Source organism: Agelaius tricolor, unplaced genomic scaffold (assembly GCF_023055355.1).
Source record: "Agelaius tricolor isolate 1412-34295 unplaced genomic scaffold, bAgeTri1.0.p SCAF_1, whole genome shotgun sequence".
In the NCBI taxonomy this organism is placed as follows: Eukaryota; Metazoa; Chordata; class Aves; order Passeriformes; family Icteridae; genus Agelaius; species Agelaius tricolor.
Window position 1 is genome coordinate 79585637 of NW_027269261.1, and position 13469 is coordinate 79599105.

Here is a 13469-nt window from a genome sequence, read left to right on the forward strand (position 1 = left end):
AGTTCAGAGGGAGGAGTGAAGCAGCTCATTTTTCCACAATGTGAATAATCTTGTGCATGTTTTAAGCCTTTTCCACACTGTATGGTAGAGAAGAGTTGAATTCTCATGTGATGTGACAATACATGTGCATCTACCACTCAGAAGGAAATTTTGCATTACGACCAAACTTGGTAGTGATCTGTTGGGAGTTTTTCATTTATTGTGGCAAGGTGCACCAGAATAAATAGGTAGCATACCTAAAACATCATCACTGGCATGTGGAGGTCAATTTTTATTAACAGTGCACAGCCAGTCACTGCATGAGATGCCAAAAGGCTTGTTTCAATATTAATGGAAAATTAAGATTTCCTTGTGGATTTAGGTCAGTGAGGAGGAGGCCTACCTAAAGTTTTATAGATTAAAATGTTACACCTGTTAAAGGAAAGAAAGGGAGAATTGAGGTCAGTTGACTGCTGTAGATGGGCCAGAGAGGCAATCTGTCTTGAAATCCCTGCAGTAAGTACACTTAGAGTCGTCTGTTACTTGACCTGTAGTCAGTCATTTGAATGGACAGAGCAATATAATGTTTCTTTCATTTTCTTCAGAGTTCTAAATTTATATTGATTCTGTGAAATTTTTAAATTTCAAATTATTTTCTAATTGGTTTTCCCTTATTCCTGTATTTCTTTTTCTTCTTTAACTGTCATATTGGTTTTATGGATTCGGATGATTAGAATCTAAACTCCACATGCCTAATTACATGAGATAAAGATTTAAAATAGTAGAGAAAAATAAATTAATTATTTTCTCTGCTTCTGATACTTCTGATTTTGTACAAAATAGTGATTTTCACATTTAGAGTATCTTTAGAAGTATGTATACAAACAAAGAAAATGTAAATCATACATCTACCCATTCATAAATATATAAATTAAAAAAGGAAAAACAACAAAGTAAAATAACCAAAGCACATTTGTGAATGATGATGATATTTAGATAAGTTTCAAGAAGGCATTGCACAATTATACTCTAATTAGTTGTGATTAAGGAACTGCATACCATGTCAACTTGTATAAATTTTGTGGACCTTCAAGAGTATAGAAATCACATCATTTTCTTTCCAACTTTAAATTCTAGACTCTTTATAAGACACAAGTTCGAGAACTTAAAGAAGAATGTGAGGAAAAGACCAAAATTTGTAAAGAAATGCAGCAGAAGATACAAGAGTTACAGGATGAGAGGTAGGTTTTGCTAGTTGGACTGGTAATACATAAAGGATCAGGATGGCTTTTTGTTGTTTTCTTTCCTTCCTAACCTACCCATTTTAAAGTTAAAAGTATATATCAATAATTTGCAGAGATTCCTTGGCTGCTCAGCTAGAGATTACTTTGACAAAAGCAGATTCAGAACAACTTGCCCGTTCCATTGCTGAAGAACAGTACTCTGATTTGGAAAAAGAGAAGATTATGAAAGAGCTGGAGATTAAAGAGATGATGGCAAGGCATAAACAGGAACTTACTGAGAAAGATGCCACCATAGCCTCAGTGAGTTACATGATCTGTAATTTTGGTAGACATTGTATGTGAGCTTTATTTGCAGTTTGAGTTATCCATTGCTCTTTAGCAGATTTAGAGATATACAAGTATATCTAATCTTTGGAAAATATTTATTTCTTATGATTGAAATTCATAAGAATTTAAGAACTCTTACTGTGTTTCTTCCATGCATTTCTCTGACCATTCTTTCTTTTGTGCCCCTACCCCTCTTACAGCAAGTCCTCTTATCCTTATCCTGGTCTCACTCTGCAGCATTTTCTTCTGTCTTGTAATGCTGCTTTGTTTGCCAAATGAGATTTGTTACATGTTCACATGTCCTTTTTTTTTTTTTTTTAGTTGGAGGAAGCAAATAGGACACTAACTAGTGATGTGGCTAACCTTGCTAATGAGAAAGAAGAACTAAACAATAAACTGAAGGAAGCACAAGAACGTACGTAATCTCTGAACCAAATTGGATTTAAATTGAAACTAGGTTTGTTCTTTAATAGTACTATATGCATTTGTCATGAGTTTTCATAGATTTTAATTATCTTGCTACAGAAATTACAAAGCTAAAAGAAGAAGAAGCAAATGTAGGAAATATTAAAGCACAATTTGAGAAACAGTTGTTGAATGAAAGAACATTAAAAACCCAGGTAAGCAAATATATTCAAATGCATGTAGACACAATGTTCATGAATCAAATAATTTTTAGTAAATTACTTTCCTTTATAAACTATTGATATATACCAGTATTGCTTAATTTGTTTTTGCTCTGAAAGAAAATATATTGGGGTTTTTTCCCCTTCTTCTGAGTAGACTTTCAATGTAGTGAAACTGAATCCTTATGATTCATAATAGAGGAACTTCTAATCCAGATGTATTCCACCAGCAGAAGCCTTCATTTCCTTCAAATTATTTGATATGTTACTGGTTTCAATCTTGATTTATATATCTCTACAAATTCTGTAAAGGAGGACATTTCTGATTTTAATCTAAATTGTTTTTAGAACAAGTGGCATTTTAATACAGAGACATATTTTGAGTCTATGTAGTGAAAATGGAAGGGATTATTTAAATGAGTGAAAGTGCTCACACAGCTAATGCTTGCTTCAAGTAAAAAGGGCATCATTACCTTCTTTTATATTTTGTGTAATACATTGAATTAAAGCAAGCTTGTAATACTGGATTGCAGAGATCTTAATTTATAGTTAGAAGTGCTTGGTTATAGATGGAGAGAAGACTTTATTTCTTCAAAACTTAACTCTATGTATTTATTAGTGTGGTTTTTGTCACTTTTTTCTTTCCCATGGGAAGGCTGTGAATAAATTGGCCGAAATCATGAATCGGAAGGGTCCAGTCAAACGTGGAGCTGACACTGATGTACGGCGGAAGGAAAAAGAAAATAGGAAGCTGCATATGGAACTGAAGTCTGAACGAGAAAAGTTAACCCAGATGATGATCAAATATCAGAAGGAAATAAATGAAATGCAGGCAGTAAGATCCTTTTATAAATATAAACATGGGAGTATTTTCTGTAAAATCTTACTGTTGATACAGACTTTAAGGTAACATATCCAGTCTCTATTTTTGAATTTCCCCAACCAGAAGAAATACACAGAATGTATATTGAGATTGGCTACAAATTCTGCATAATTTTCTCTGAGTAACCAAATATTGTGATAATAGGAAATCTTGCAATTTATCCCTGCAGCAAATAGCAGAAGAGAGTCAGATACGGATCGAACTGCAGATGACTCTGGACAGCAAAGACAGTGACATTGAACAGCTTCGCTCCCAGCTGCAGTCACTGCACATTGGCCTGGACAACAGTAGCATAGGCAGTGGACCTGGAGAGGCTGAGGCAGATGATGGATTCCCTGGTATGTTAATTTTGTTAATATTTCTGCATTAACTAGGTTCATACCAGTGTTTTTCCATAGATTCTGGAGTATTAAATTGATGGTCTGATGATTCTGTGATTCTCATCTTCATCTATTTCTACTATCTTACCAATCCTTTGACAGTGATCACTTGCTCACCTGCTAACTAAATCTGTCTGTTGTAATACTTCACCTTATATTTATTTAAAGAAATTTTTTTAAAATTCTGTTGTGCTCCATTAGAACTAAATTTTTCTTCACTTTATCTTGGTGGTTACTTTGCAATTATTGTGTGTATGTGATAAAATGTAAAACTAATACTCTCTTAGAGATTCTATTTTGACTTCTTTTCTACTTTTCCTCCTTTATGCTTTATGTTTAGTCCATATCACTCAATCCCACACTATGGAATCCATGTCCTTTACCTATCAGCACTCTTCTACCTCTGTCAGTATTGCCACTAAGCCTTCCAGTTCTCGCATGCTTCTTGATTCCGATTCTGACTCAGAGGAAGAACCTTTGTCTTGTTCCCACAGCCCTACAGAAGCTGATAGCACAGGTGACACCCCTGAGAACCGTTTGATTTTGTTCTTATTGTGTTATTTTTTGTTTCAGAACTAACACTATTAATACATAATGAAAGACTCATAAACCAAATGTGGCAGATAACATGCTGCAGCAGCAGTAAACATTGCCATCAAAGACATGAGAAAGTTTGCATGAACAAATAACTGGCCTGTTTTCTCTAAATGTTTGCAAATGCTTGCTGACAGTTACAAACCCACCATTTTTGTTGAGTCATTGAATAAATTAGCCTTATGGCTTGTTTCCAAGATAGTTCTACACAGTATCTGCAGCTCTCTGTATGACCCTAAGGTACTGAACACCAAAAGGTCAAATCTTTGTGTTTAAGTGGAGTGTGGAAATATCTAACGGCTCACATCTAAACATATATGATTTTCTTGTAGAAATTAATTGTCCTGAATATTACATTGTTTTGCCTTAAAAGTATATTATGAGTGATAAGGCCCTGTTTTATTAATTCCATATTCATTTTATGTGACTATACATACACCCTTTTAACAAAGCTTTTGTTTAGTGTTAATGTTAGAGGTGGCTTTTTTATTGCATTCAAATTTCTCTGTTTCACATGAGATTCCTTTAAAGTGTGAATACCTTTCCACTGAAGGTGGTAGGACCTCTTTTGGTATTTTGACATTACTTCATCAAACTAGAGTAAAGAATTTCTTCTATTTCCTCTATTTCCCTCATTCTCTGGTTTTTGCTTTGAAGCTTCTAATGAAAGAAAACTTACATATGTATTTTTTACCTTGTTAGCTGCTGTTGTGGTATGCACATGGATTTGCTTTGTTCTAAAGTAAAAATCTTAGCTAAGATGAGATTTTTTGCTGACATAATTACAAAATATTTGAGGTAGGATAGTGTCCTAGTGTTTATAAGCATGTATTTTGAGAAGTTTGGAATATTCTGCCCTTTTTCTGATCTGTTAGTATTGAATGGACACCAGAATTGAAGAACTATAATAAGAAGCTCTCCATTTTGTCTAATTTAATCTGTATTACAAGTTACAGAGAAAAATAGGAAAATCATATTTGAGGAAATAGGAGACATATAGATTTTTTTTGCTCTACTTCTGCTTCCTGGATATGGGCTAGACTATTTTTTGATGCTTACTACACTTTCTATAAGGTGTAGTTGAAAGGAACAATATAAGGTGGCAGGTATGAGGCAAAACAAATGTTACAGAACTTGATTGTTTCATGTACTTGATTGTTTATTAAAATAGGTCCTCAACAGCATTGCTTGCAGGGCAATGGACACTGAAGACAGTGTGTATCTGTGTATCTTGCTTTAAGTCTCTCTAACACAAAAAGAATTCTATGAATATCTAGTAATTATTTGTTACACTGTGTTAAACGTGGGCAGGAACATGCAAATGCCCTCTTGATAAGAAGAAAAATAGTTTTTGTAATTTTGGAGTATGTTTCTGCTAGTTCCATGGTTTTGTCTTTGTTAATGCTTAACACTTCACTGTTTTTGATTTGGAGGTTCCTCAGCAGTAGTAGAGGCTATCTGCTGGGGTAGGAAACTCATTAGAAAAATATTATTGCAATTAAGTAGTTCCCCTTAATAAAACATAGGGAGAAGAAATACTTGTGTTACGTGCAGCTACAAAAATAGGGTGGAAGGGTATGTGATCCTATGTATTACCAAGCACTGGGAAAGTGTGATCCTGTTGAGCTTTTGGTGACTGCTGAAATGTGTGTGTCAAACAACAGCTGAGCTCTCAATACTCTTGATAAATCAAATCTGACAAATGTGCCAGTGTAATATAAAATACTGCAAGTGTGTGAAAGGGCAGTTGAATTCAGGCAAGGTCTAAAAGTTAGCCAAAAATTACTTATTTTGGATCAGAAAGCCTAGGAGATACAGGCAGAATTAGAGAAAAGAAAAATTTAGAGACCAAAAAGTAGGAATTAGAATACTAAACTGACATTTCCCCCATATGGGGTATATAGGTTATTTGTGGTGGTAATTTGCCTTTTTTTTTTGTTCTTGGATTGGATGTTGTGTGGTCTGTACTAATATCTTTAGGTGCTGTTGTAAAAGGTAATGGTCAATAGACATAAGGCTTTTAAGACATGAAAAAATTACTAAAGGGAATGTGTGTGCTATAATTGCAAGTTTGTTCTTTCCCTTCCTCCTACTACTTCTTTGTGATTGCATTGCTGGTTATTGGCTGTATTCAGTGGTTCATTATTTAATGTATTCCTGAACATTTACCATGATAAACTTGGCAAGATCTCATACTGTTAAATAGTTCATCTTCTCATGTTTGCTCTCTTGCTTTATTATTGATGTTCAATAACTTCTAAAATGCACAGTAGTCTCAAATTTTTTTTGTCTGTTCTTTAATACATATCTCTTTTTCAGAATCAAGATTGGAAGGCTGGCTATCAATGCCTGTTAGAAATAACACTAAAAAATTTGGATGGGTTAAAAAGGTAAGAAAACCAGATTTATTATTTTGTTTCATGCATAGGTTCAACTTCAAACTTACTGTAAGTTTTCAACTCTTCAGTTTTTCTATGTGTTCTCTCCTTACTTAAATGTATAAAATGTGTTAACTGGTATAGTTACATGTGAGAGGAGCAGCTTAAGACAATTGCAATAATTTAAGACACCTCTTTGTATAGCCAGGGGTGAGAGTCATTCATGATCTTCAGATGTTTTTACATGCCATGAGCATTCCCATCAGTATTACACAGCTGGATTTAGGCAGAGTATGGAAACAGGTGCTCTTGACAATTTCTTTATTTAGGAGATAAAGACTAAAACCTACTCCTCCTCTTTGTGCAGCCTTCATTTGTTTACTGCTTCTCAGTAACCTCTTTGATGAGTCTTTGTCCAAAATGTAACATACATATTTTCATACAAATTTCCTTATTGCTGCCAAACAGTTAATTCTAGGCAAAATACTGGAAGTAGGACATCTTTTAGGTAATTAGCTTTTTAGTAAACATTGCTAGCTATTCTGGTAAGTATAATAGTGCTCTTTTTAAATATGATCCCTATTAGCTGTGACCTGCACACATGAAATAGGCAGGAGGACAGTTACTCTCTCTACCAGTCCAAGTGAAAATTAAATCAATAAAATAGAAAGGAAAAGTTTACATCCTACTTTCTTCCTGACCTTCATTTTTGTTTCTTCATAGATATTTAAATATATTTAAAAATCAGTTAATCTGATAATATAACTTGATTTATCAGGTAATCAGAATTTTGTTTGTTATGCAATGAATTCCTTGGCATGGACTTAGTACTACCACTGTCCACTTAGTTACCATTTAATCAAATTGTAGAAAAATATCGCTACAACATATGTGCTAGATAATTGTTGTGACATGTTTGACATCTGTGATGAGCTGAATTAAAACATGTTTTATCCTTTTGTCTCCTAACAGTATGTAATTGTAAGCAGCAAGAAGATCCTGTTCTATGACAGTGAACAAGATAAAGAGCAATCTAATCCCCATATGGTATTGGATATAGAGTAAGTGTTGCCATGTGTGTTTCCTTCTTCTGATCTGTAGGTGAACTCTATTGGAAAGATCTGTGACTAAAGGGCTTTTTGAGGTCCAGTCTGGGAGCACATCACATGGGACATGGCTTTTTTAATCTGAACTGTAGAGCTGGATCCACTGTGGTGCAGAGTGGGGTTTGCTGTGTTGGCACTGCTGCAGGAGGAGCAGTGTGGGGCTCAGACTGATCCAGAGAGCTGCACTGAGCCCTGGTGTAACTGAAGTGCCCCCACTAGCTCAGCTAGACCTTCCTCACACACACTTGGGAGCAGAGCATGTAATGAAAACTGTAGCAGAGAAGATATCATTCCAGTATTCATGTATTTTCTCCTACAACATGGCCTTACAGGGGGGTTATATAGTTAATTTATTTTCTTAATAAATGCAGAATATGGCTATTCAGAGCATGGGGAAAGGATTGTGTTAGAAAGGTGCCAGCAGCCATTAAAGTCATATGATGATGGTTTCTCAGTGCTTCCACAAATGTAGCTGGATGCTTGTGACTTCTTTTTATTTAGAGTTTTTGGGAGTTCATGTGCAGAGTTGAAAGACAGGGCTTTACCAAGTGATTAGAAATCTGTACAAACCTGACAAATCTTTAATGGTTCTAAGCCTTAATGAGGTGTGTTGTATTCTAACTTAATCTGTCATACTTATCATTGTGGTAACATTAATTTTTGTCCTTATTGAAACAATTTCCTATAGCAAACTCTTCCATGTCCGACCAGTCACTCAGACTGATGTGTACAGAGCAGATGCCAAGGAAATTCCTAGGATATTCCAGGTATTCATTAATAAATTAATGTTTCTAGTGTAATAGACATGGCATTTCAGACATTGTCAAAAATACTATCTAATGAAATATTTACTAAGAAATCATTGAAAAATCATTCTAGATTACTTCTTCAGTCTTTGTACTTAGATAATGACTCTCAATTTATATTTGCCATCTCAGAGTATTGAGATTATTTTGCTTTCATTCTAGATCCTATATGCTAATGAAGGAGAGAGCAAAAAGGAACAGGAATTTCCTGTGGAGCCCATGGGAGAGAAGTCAAATTACATTTGTCACAAAGGACATGAGTTTATACCTACTCTTTACCACTTCCCAACCAATTGTGAAGCTTGCATGAAGCCCCTGTGGCACATGTTTAAACCTCCTCCTGCTCTGGAATGTCGCCGCTGTCATATCAAATGTCATAAAGATCACATGGATAAAAAGGAAGAGATTATAGCGCCTTGCAAAGGTAAATAGCAAGTATTTAAATATACAAATGGTTCTGGAGCCACAAGGTATTATAATAGATCAGAAGATTCTAGTAATGGTCTGACACCAACTGAACATCAAGGTTGGTTTGTCTTTTGTTAGTACGTGGCCATCAGCCCCTTTCCAAGGGTGTCCATGAGGGTCACTCTGCTCTGGGTTCATGGCATGTGGCTGTGGTGTGCATGTACCTGCTGTGTTGCCATCCTCATGCAGCAGAGCGTGGTGGTTGTAAGGTGCTCACCCTGTGTTGTGCTCTGCTGTGGGAAACAACAGCTCTATGGAAAGGGTTACATGTGGTAAAGGTTGCTCCTTGTGACTCAACATTATATAATTTTTTAGTCTCAATCACACCTCTTTGCATTACCTGTTTTCTTGAACTTGCATGTGCATCTTCCGCAGTACTAAGTTGTTACTCTCAAAATATAAGGAGGAGGCACTGTCAGCAGCCATGAAACTTACTGGTTCATTTTACTTTTGACCTCTCTGCTGATTTCTCTGCTTCAAGTATGAGAGTATCCTAATCTGACAGCTAATTTTTGATGTGGAGTCATGTTGAGAATAATAACAATATTCATTTTTATTTTAAAAATCTTATTACAGTGTACTATGATATTTCTACGGCGAAGAATCTACTACTGTTAGCTAATTCTACGGAAGAACAGCAGAAATGGGTGAGCCGACTGGTGAAAAAAATACCCAAGAAGCCTCCAGCACCAGACCCCTTTGCTCGATCTTCTCCCAGAACTTCCATGAAGGTACAGCCAAACCAGTCCATCAGACGACCAAGTCGACAGCTTCCTCCAAACAAACCAAGGTGACACAAGAGTTGCTATTTAATTTATTGTTCTAAATGTTTTACTACAATTGGTTTCAATTTCTTATTCAGGGTAGAAGGGCTCATGCTAATGTCTCGTGATCCCTAAAAGAATAGCCTAATCAGATTCTTCCGATTGGGTAAAAATTGTCCATATACAAATCGCTAGTTTACTGCTGGATCACTTCAAAGGAGCAGAATCCTATGTGCTGTGCTGTGGAAGTTGATAGCATTCTGCAGGTAGCATTTATATGATTGTGCAGGGCAGTTTCTGGCTTTTTTCCAGTTAGCTTTTTTCATCACCTGCAGTACTAGTTTATATTTGTTTCTGTTGGTTCCCAGTGCTGGCAGCCTGTGAAAAGGTTGGTCTCACTTATTTTGTTCATTGCAGTGTTCCAGTTTAGCAAAGGCTGAACATTTTTCCCCAGAGAGTTAATTGGGCAGTGCCTAAACAGGATTGCTGTCCTTTTTGCTGTGACCAGACTGGCACCAGTATCTCAGGTGGCTGGGTGAGACCTGGGCTGGGTGAGTGGCCAGAGTTACAGTTGTGAATGCAGGGAAGCACACTCTTGCTGTGATGCTGCTATTACCACACAACATCCTTATGCTATGAAGCATAAGGATCTTAAACAGATACTGGTATTTTAATGAGTGGAAATGCATAGTGGAAGGACTTTAATTTCACTTCCCTCCCAACCTTCATACAGTCTAATTTTTGATGATTTAATTTACATATTTTAAAGAGAATCAGACCTCATAATTTGGATTTTAAATTAATAGATTTATTATAATCATGAAGGAAAAAAGCTTTAAAATCACTTTTTAGGGACCAATTATTGAAGAGTTTCTTTGTGCAAAAATAAAATATCAGTGATAGGACTGAAAGCATGAATCAGGAAAACATTCATGACAATTTAGGGGACAAGTAGATCACTTCTGCATACTGTTTACAGTCTAACTTAGTGGTGTTACTCTGTTTCTTGCTGTTAACATATAAAGGTATATGATAAATTCTGATTTTTTTCAATAGCTATTTTTAGGTGTTCTGCAAATAATTATTTTTTCTTCCAATACCCTTTTTTCAGTCTTGAACTTTGTTACAAAATGTTGTCATAGCATAGTATTTACCATTCTATACTGGTGGAAAAGGAGGGGGGTGAGTGTTTTTGTGTGTAAAGCATGTAATTCTTCAGTTTAAATTTCCAAGTTAGCCTCACAAATGTACCTAACAGAAGAAAAGTGTAGTTCTGTGAGGTCATGTCACCTATTACCAGAATAATGCAGGTCTGTCAAACCAGTGGAAATTTGTATGGATTTAAACACCTTTAATTAGAAACCACATACTCATAAATAACTGTAATTGCTATGGCAAATTTATATCTCAGTATTGTTTCTATGAGGCTTTTGTGCAAGGCTTACCATATGAAATAATTAATTTTCCTTTATGAACTTTATGAAGAATGAAGATGTAGTTGCCAGTTCAATCTAGGGACTGAGCGGTGGGCCCTGGCAGCCAGGTAGGCTCTGGGACTACACCAAGAGGAGCACAGCTGGATGGCTGAGGGAAGATTATACCCCTCTGTCCACTCCATAGTCTGCAGCACAACACTGCCTCCACCTCTGAGCCCCCAGATTCCAGCCAGACCTCAGCACACTGGGGAAGGAGCAAGCAGAGGGCACCAGGATGGTCAGAGCAGATGCCTGAGGGAGCTGGGCTTGTTCAGCCTGGATGATGGACGTGTCCAGGGGCTCCCATAGCAGCCTCTGGGGAGAGCATCCAGGAGACAGAGCCAGGCTCATCAGTGCTGCATGGTGAGAAACAAGGGGCTCCCCTGAACCAGGAGACATTGCAGCTGGAGAGAAGGAAAAGCCGATGCAGAGAGGGAGGCCAATGAGGCTGGACAGGCTCCATCCCTGGAGGCTCTCAACACCTGACAGGACAAGGCCTTGAGCATCCTGGGCTGGTTTTGTATCTGACCCTGCTTTGAGCAGGTTCCTTCCAAGCTGCCTTGTCCTAAAAATGCTGTCCCTGCTAGGAATTTCACACAACCACAATGATGGTTTTCATGACTGTTTTTCTTCATGAGGATTTAAGAAAGGGCAAACCAGTTTTTCATACAGACCATATAATTTCTGCTCAGCCATTTGGTTGGGTCATGCCAAATGGATAATTCCAAATTGAAAAAAAAAAAAAAAACAACTTTCATGTATTTTAATTCCTATAAATTTAAGTGTAATAGCCATAGTTCATGTAACAAATGAATATTGAGCCTTTTCACGGCTATATCACATTTAAAGGTTTAAATAGTTTAAAGCCTGAAAATACAAATTCCCCTGAAACCCATTTTGTTTAAAACATGTGATTAACTGTATTAAACAATGTAACATGTTTATATTGATGCTCTCTTAGGGTAAGGTTTCCATGCCTGCATCCTGTGCTTGGCATACAACCCCTAATTAGGATCCTTCCAGCTCACTGGAGAGATGACTAGGCTGTGTTTCATTTGTTGTAGCTATAGCAGTTGAAAAGTTAGTACTTAAGATATTAGAACAGAAAGAGTTGAGTGCTTCTAGACAATGATTCACCTCATCCCAAAATAAATGCCTCAGATAAGTAAAATAACTCATTTGCTGACAGGGTTTGCCTTGCTTGCCTTCTTTGTTCTATAGTGACCATACAAGGAGCATAGACAGGGAGGCCTAGACAACAAGTTGATAAATCCTCTTTTTTGGCATTGCTTAACTTTAAATAACAAGCTACAGAATAGCTTCATAGTGTAATCACCCTGTTTTTGGGATGCAGTAAAATCCTGCTATATTTGTTTGTATGTTCAGATGAAGTGCTATCTTATTCAATGTTCTTTTCAGCACTCAAAATTACTTGATTTTATTGGAAAAATTGTTAGGTTTGCATTATTGCATTATTGTCTGGAAGGGGATAGCAGAAGAGCATAAAACCACCTCAGTCAGCAAAAACAGCAACAAAACAGAAAGCAGATAATTTTATAAAAGGTACATGTTGGTCTTTCCTACTGAAATTCTAGGGGGAAAAATCAATATGGTAAGAGTTTTGTATTGAATAGAATTATTTTTGAGATGGATTTGTAATGAATGCAATATTCTTAACTTTTTTATGAACACTAACTGAATCTTCATACTCGTGATAGGCAAAGGAACAAACCCACCTACCTTAAACAGTCTTTCAGTTAAAAAGGTTTAGTGATAGCAAAAGGAATTTTCAAGTCTTTTATAGAAGTGTGACACTCATTAAACATCAAACCCTCCTGTTGCAGATTACTTGATCTGGCATTTAAGGACTGGGATTGGTCCTTTGATGATGTTGATGATATTGATGGTGATGATGATGATGATGACGATGTTTTTGATTTCTGAAGAAGTATAAGGGGTAAATCTAAATAGAGAGGAATGGATTTGTTTGCCTTTGAATACAGCATGCTATGTTGGATTTTGTTTCTCAAAGCAGAGAAAATACAAGATCTCATTTTGAAATTTTAAATAGAAAAATGAGATTCTGTTCATCATATTGAACTTTTAGAGTCGTCGTTTTCATTAAAACAAAGTTGTTGCCTTTGCCAGTGTTTTATTTTTCTAATTTTAGATTTTTTTTTTCCAAAATTCATGTCTGCCTGCCTGAAAAAAAACCCAAAACTGCTGTTTTCAGGGTGCTTGCTCATCTCTAATGCTAATACTGGGAACCTCAGCATTGAATATGTGAAGGATAAAAGGGAGATGGTAGCAGTTGGATGTTTAGCTGAAGTAGACTTGGTATTTACTTTTCATTTCTAAGCTTTGAATATAAACTGGTCTATGGCTAGCAGACATGAAATCACTGGAGTTCTGCATTTTGCTTTTCTACCTCTGTTCTGA

The 13469-nt window shown here is 36.2% G+C and overlaps 1 protein-coding gene across 4 annotated transcripts in view; it reads left to right on the plus strand.

The window, feature by feature from the left end:
- The window catches only part of ROCK2 (Rho associated coiled-coil containing protein kinase 2), a 104331-nt gene that overhangs the window by 79825 nt on the left and 11037 nt on the right, over nt 1-13469 (plus strand). For 3 of the 4 annotated variants that reach the window (XM_071440764.1, XM_071440758.1, XM_071440771.1), the window contains 11 exons: nt 1117-1220; nt 1337-1523; nt 1872-1965; nt 2076-2170; nt 2832-3011; nt 3229-3397; nt 6353-6423; nt 7384-7472; nt 8206-8284; nt 8486-8747; nt 9368-9581. In XM_071440764.1, coding sequence (XP_071296865.1) covers nt 1117-1220; nt 1337-1523; nt 1872-1965; nt 2076-2170; nt 2832-3011; nt 3229-3397; nt 6353-6423; nt 7384-7472; nt 8206-8284; nt 8486-8747; nt 9368-9581 — 1544 coding nt within the window. Of the gene's footprint in view, nt 1-1116; nt 1221-1336; nt 1524-1871; nt 1966-2075; nt 2171-2831; nt 3012-3228; nt 3398-6352; nt 6424-7383; nt 7473-8205; nt 8285-8485; nt 8748-9367; nt 9582-12874; nt 13268-13469 lie in introns of those variants that run through there. The other variant, XM_071440777.1, reaches the window with a different exon arrangement.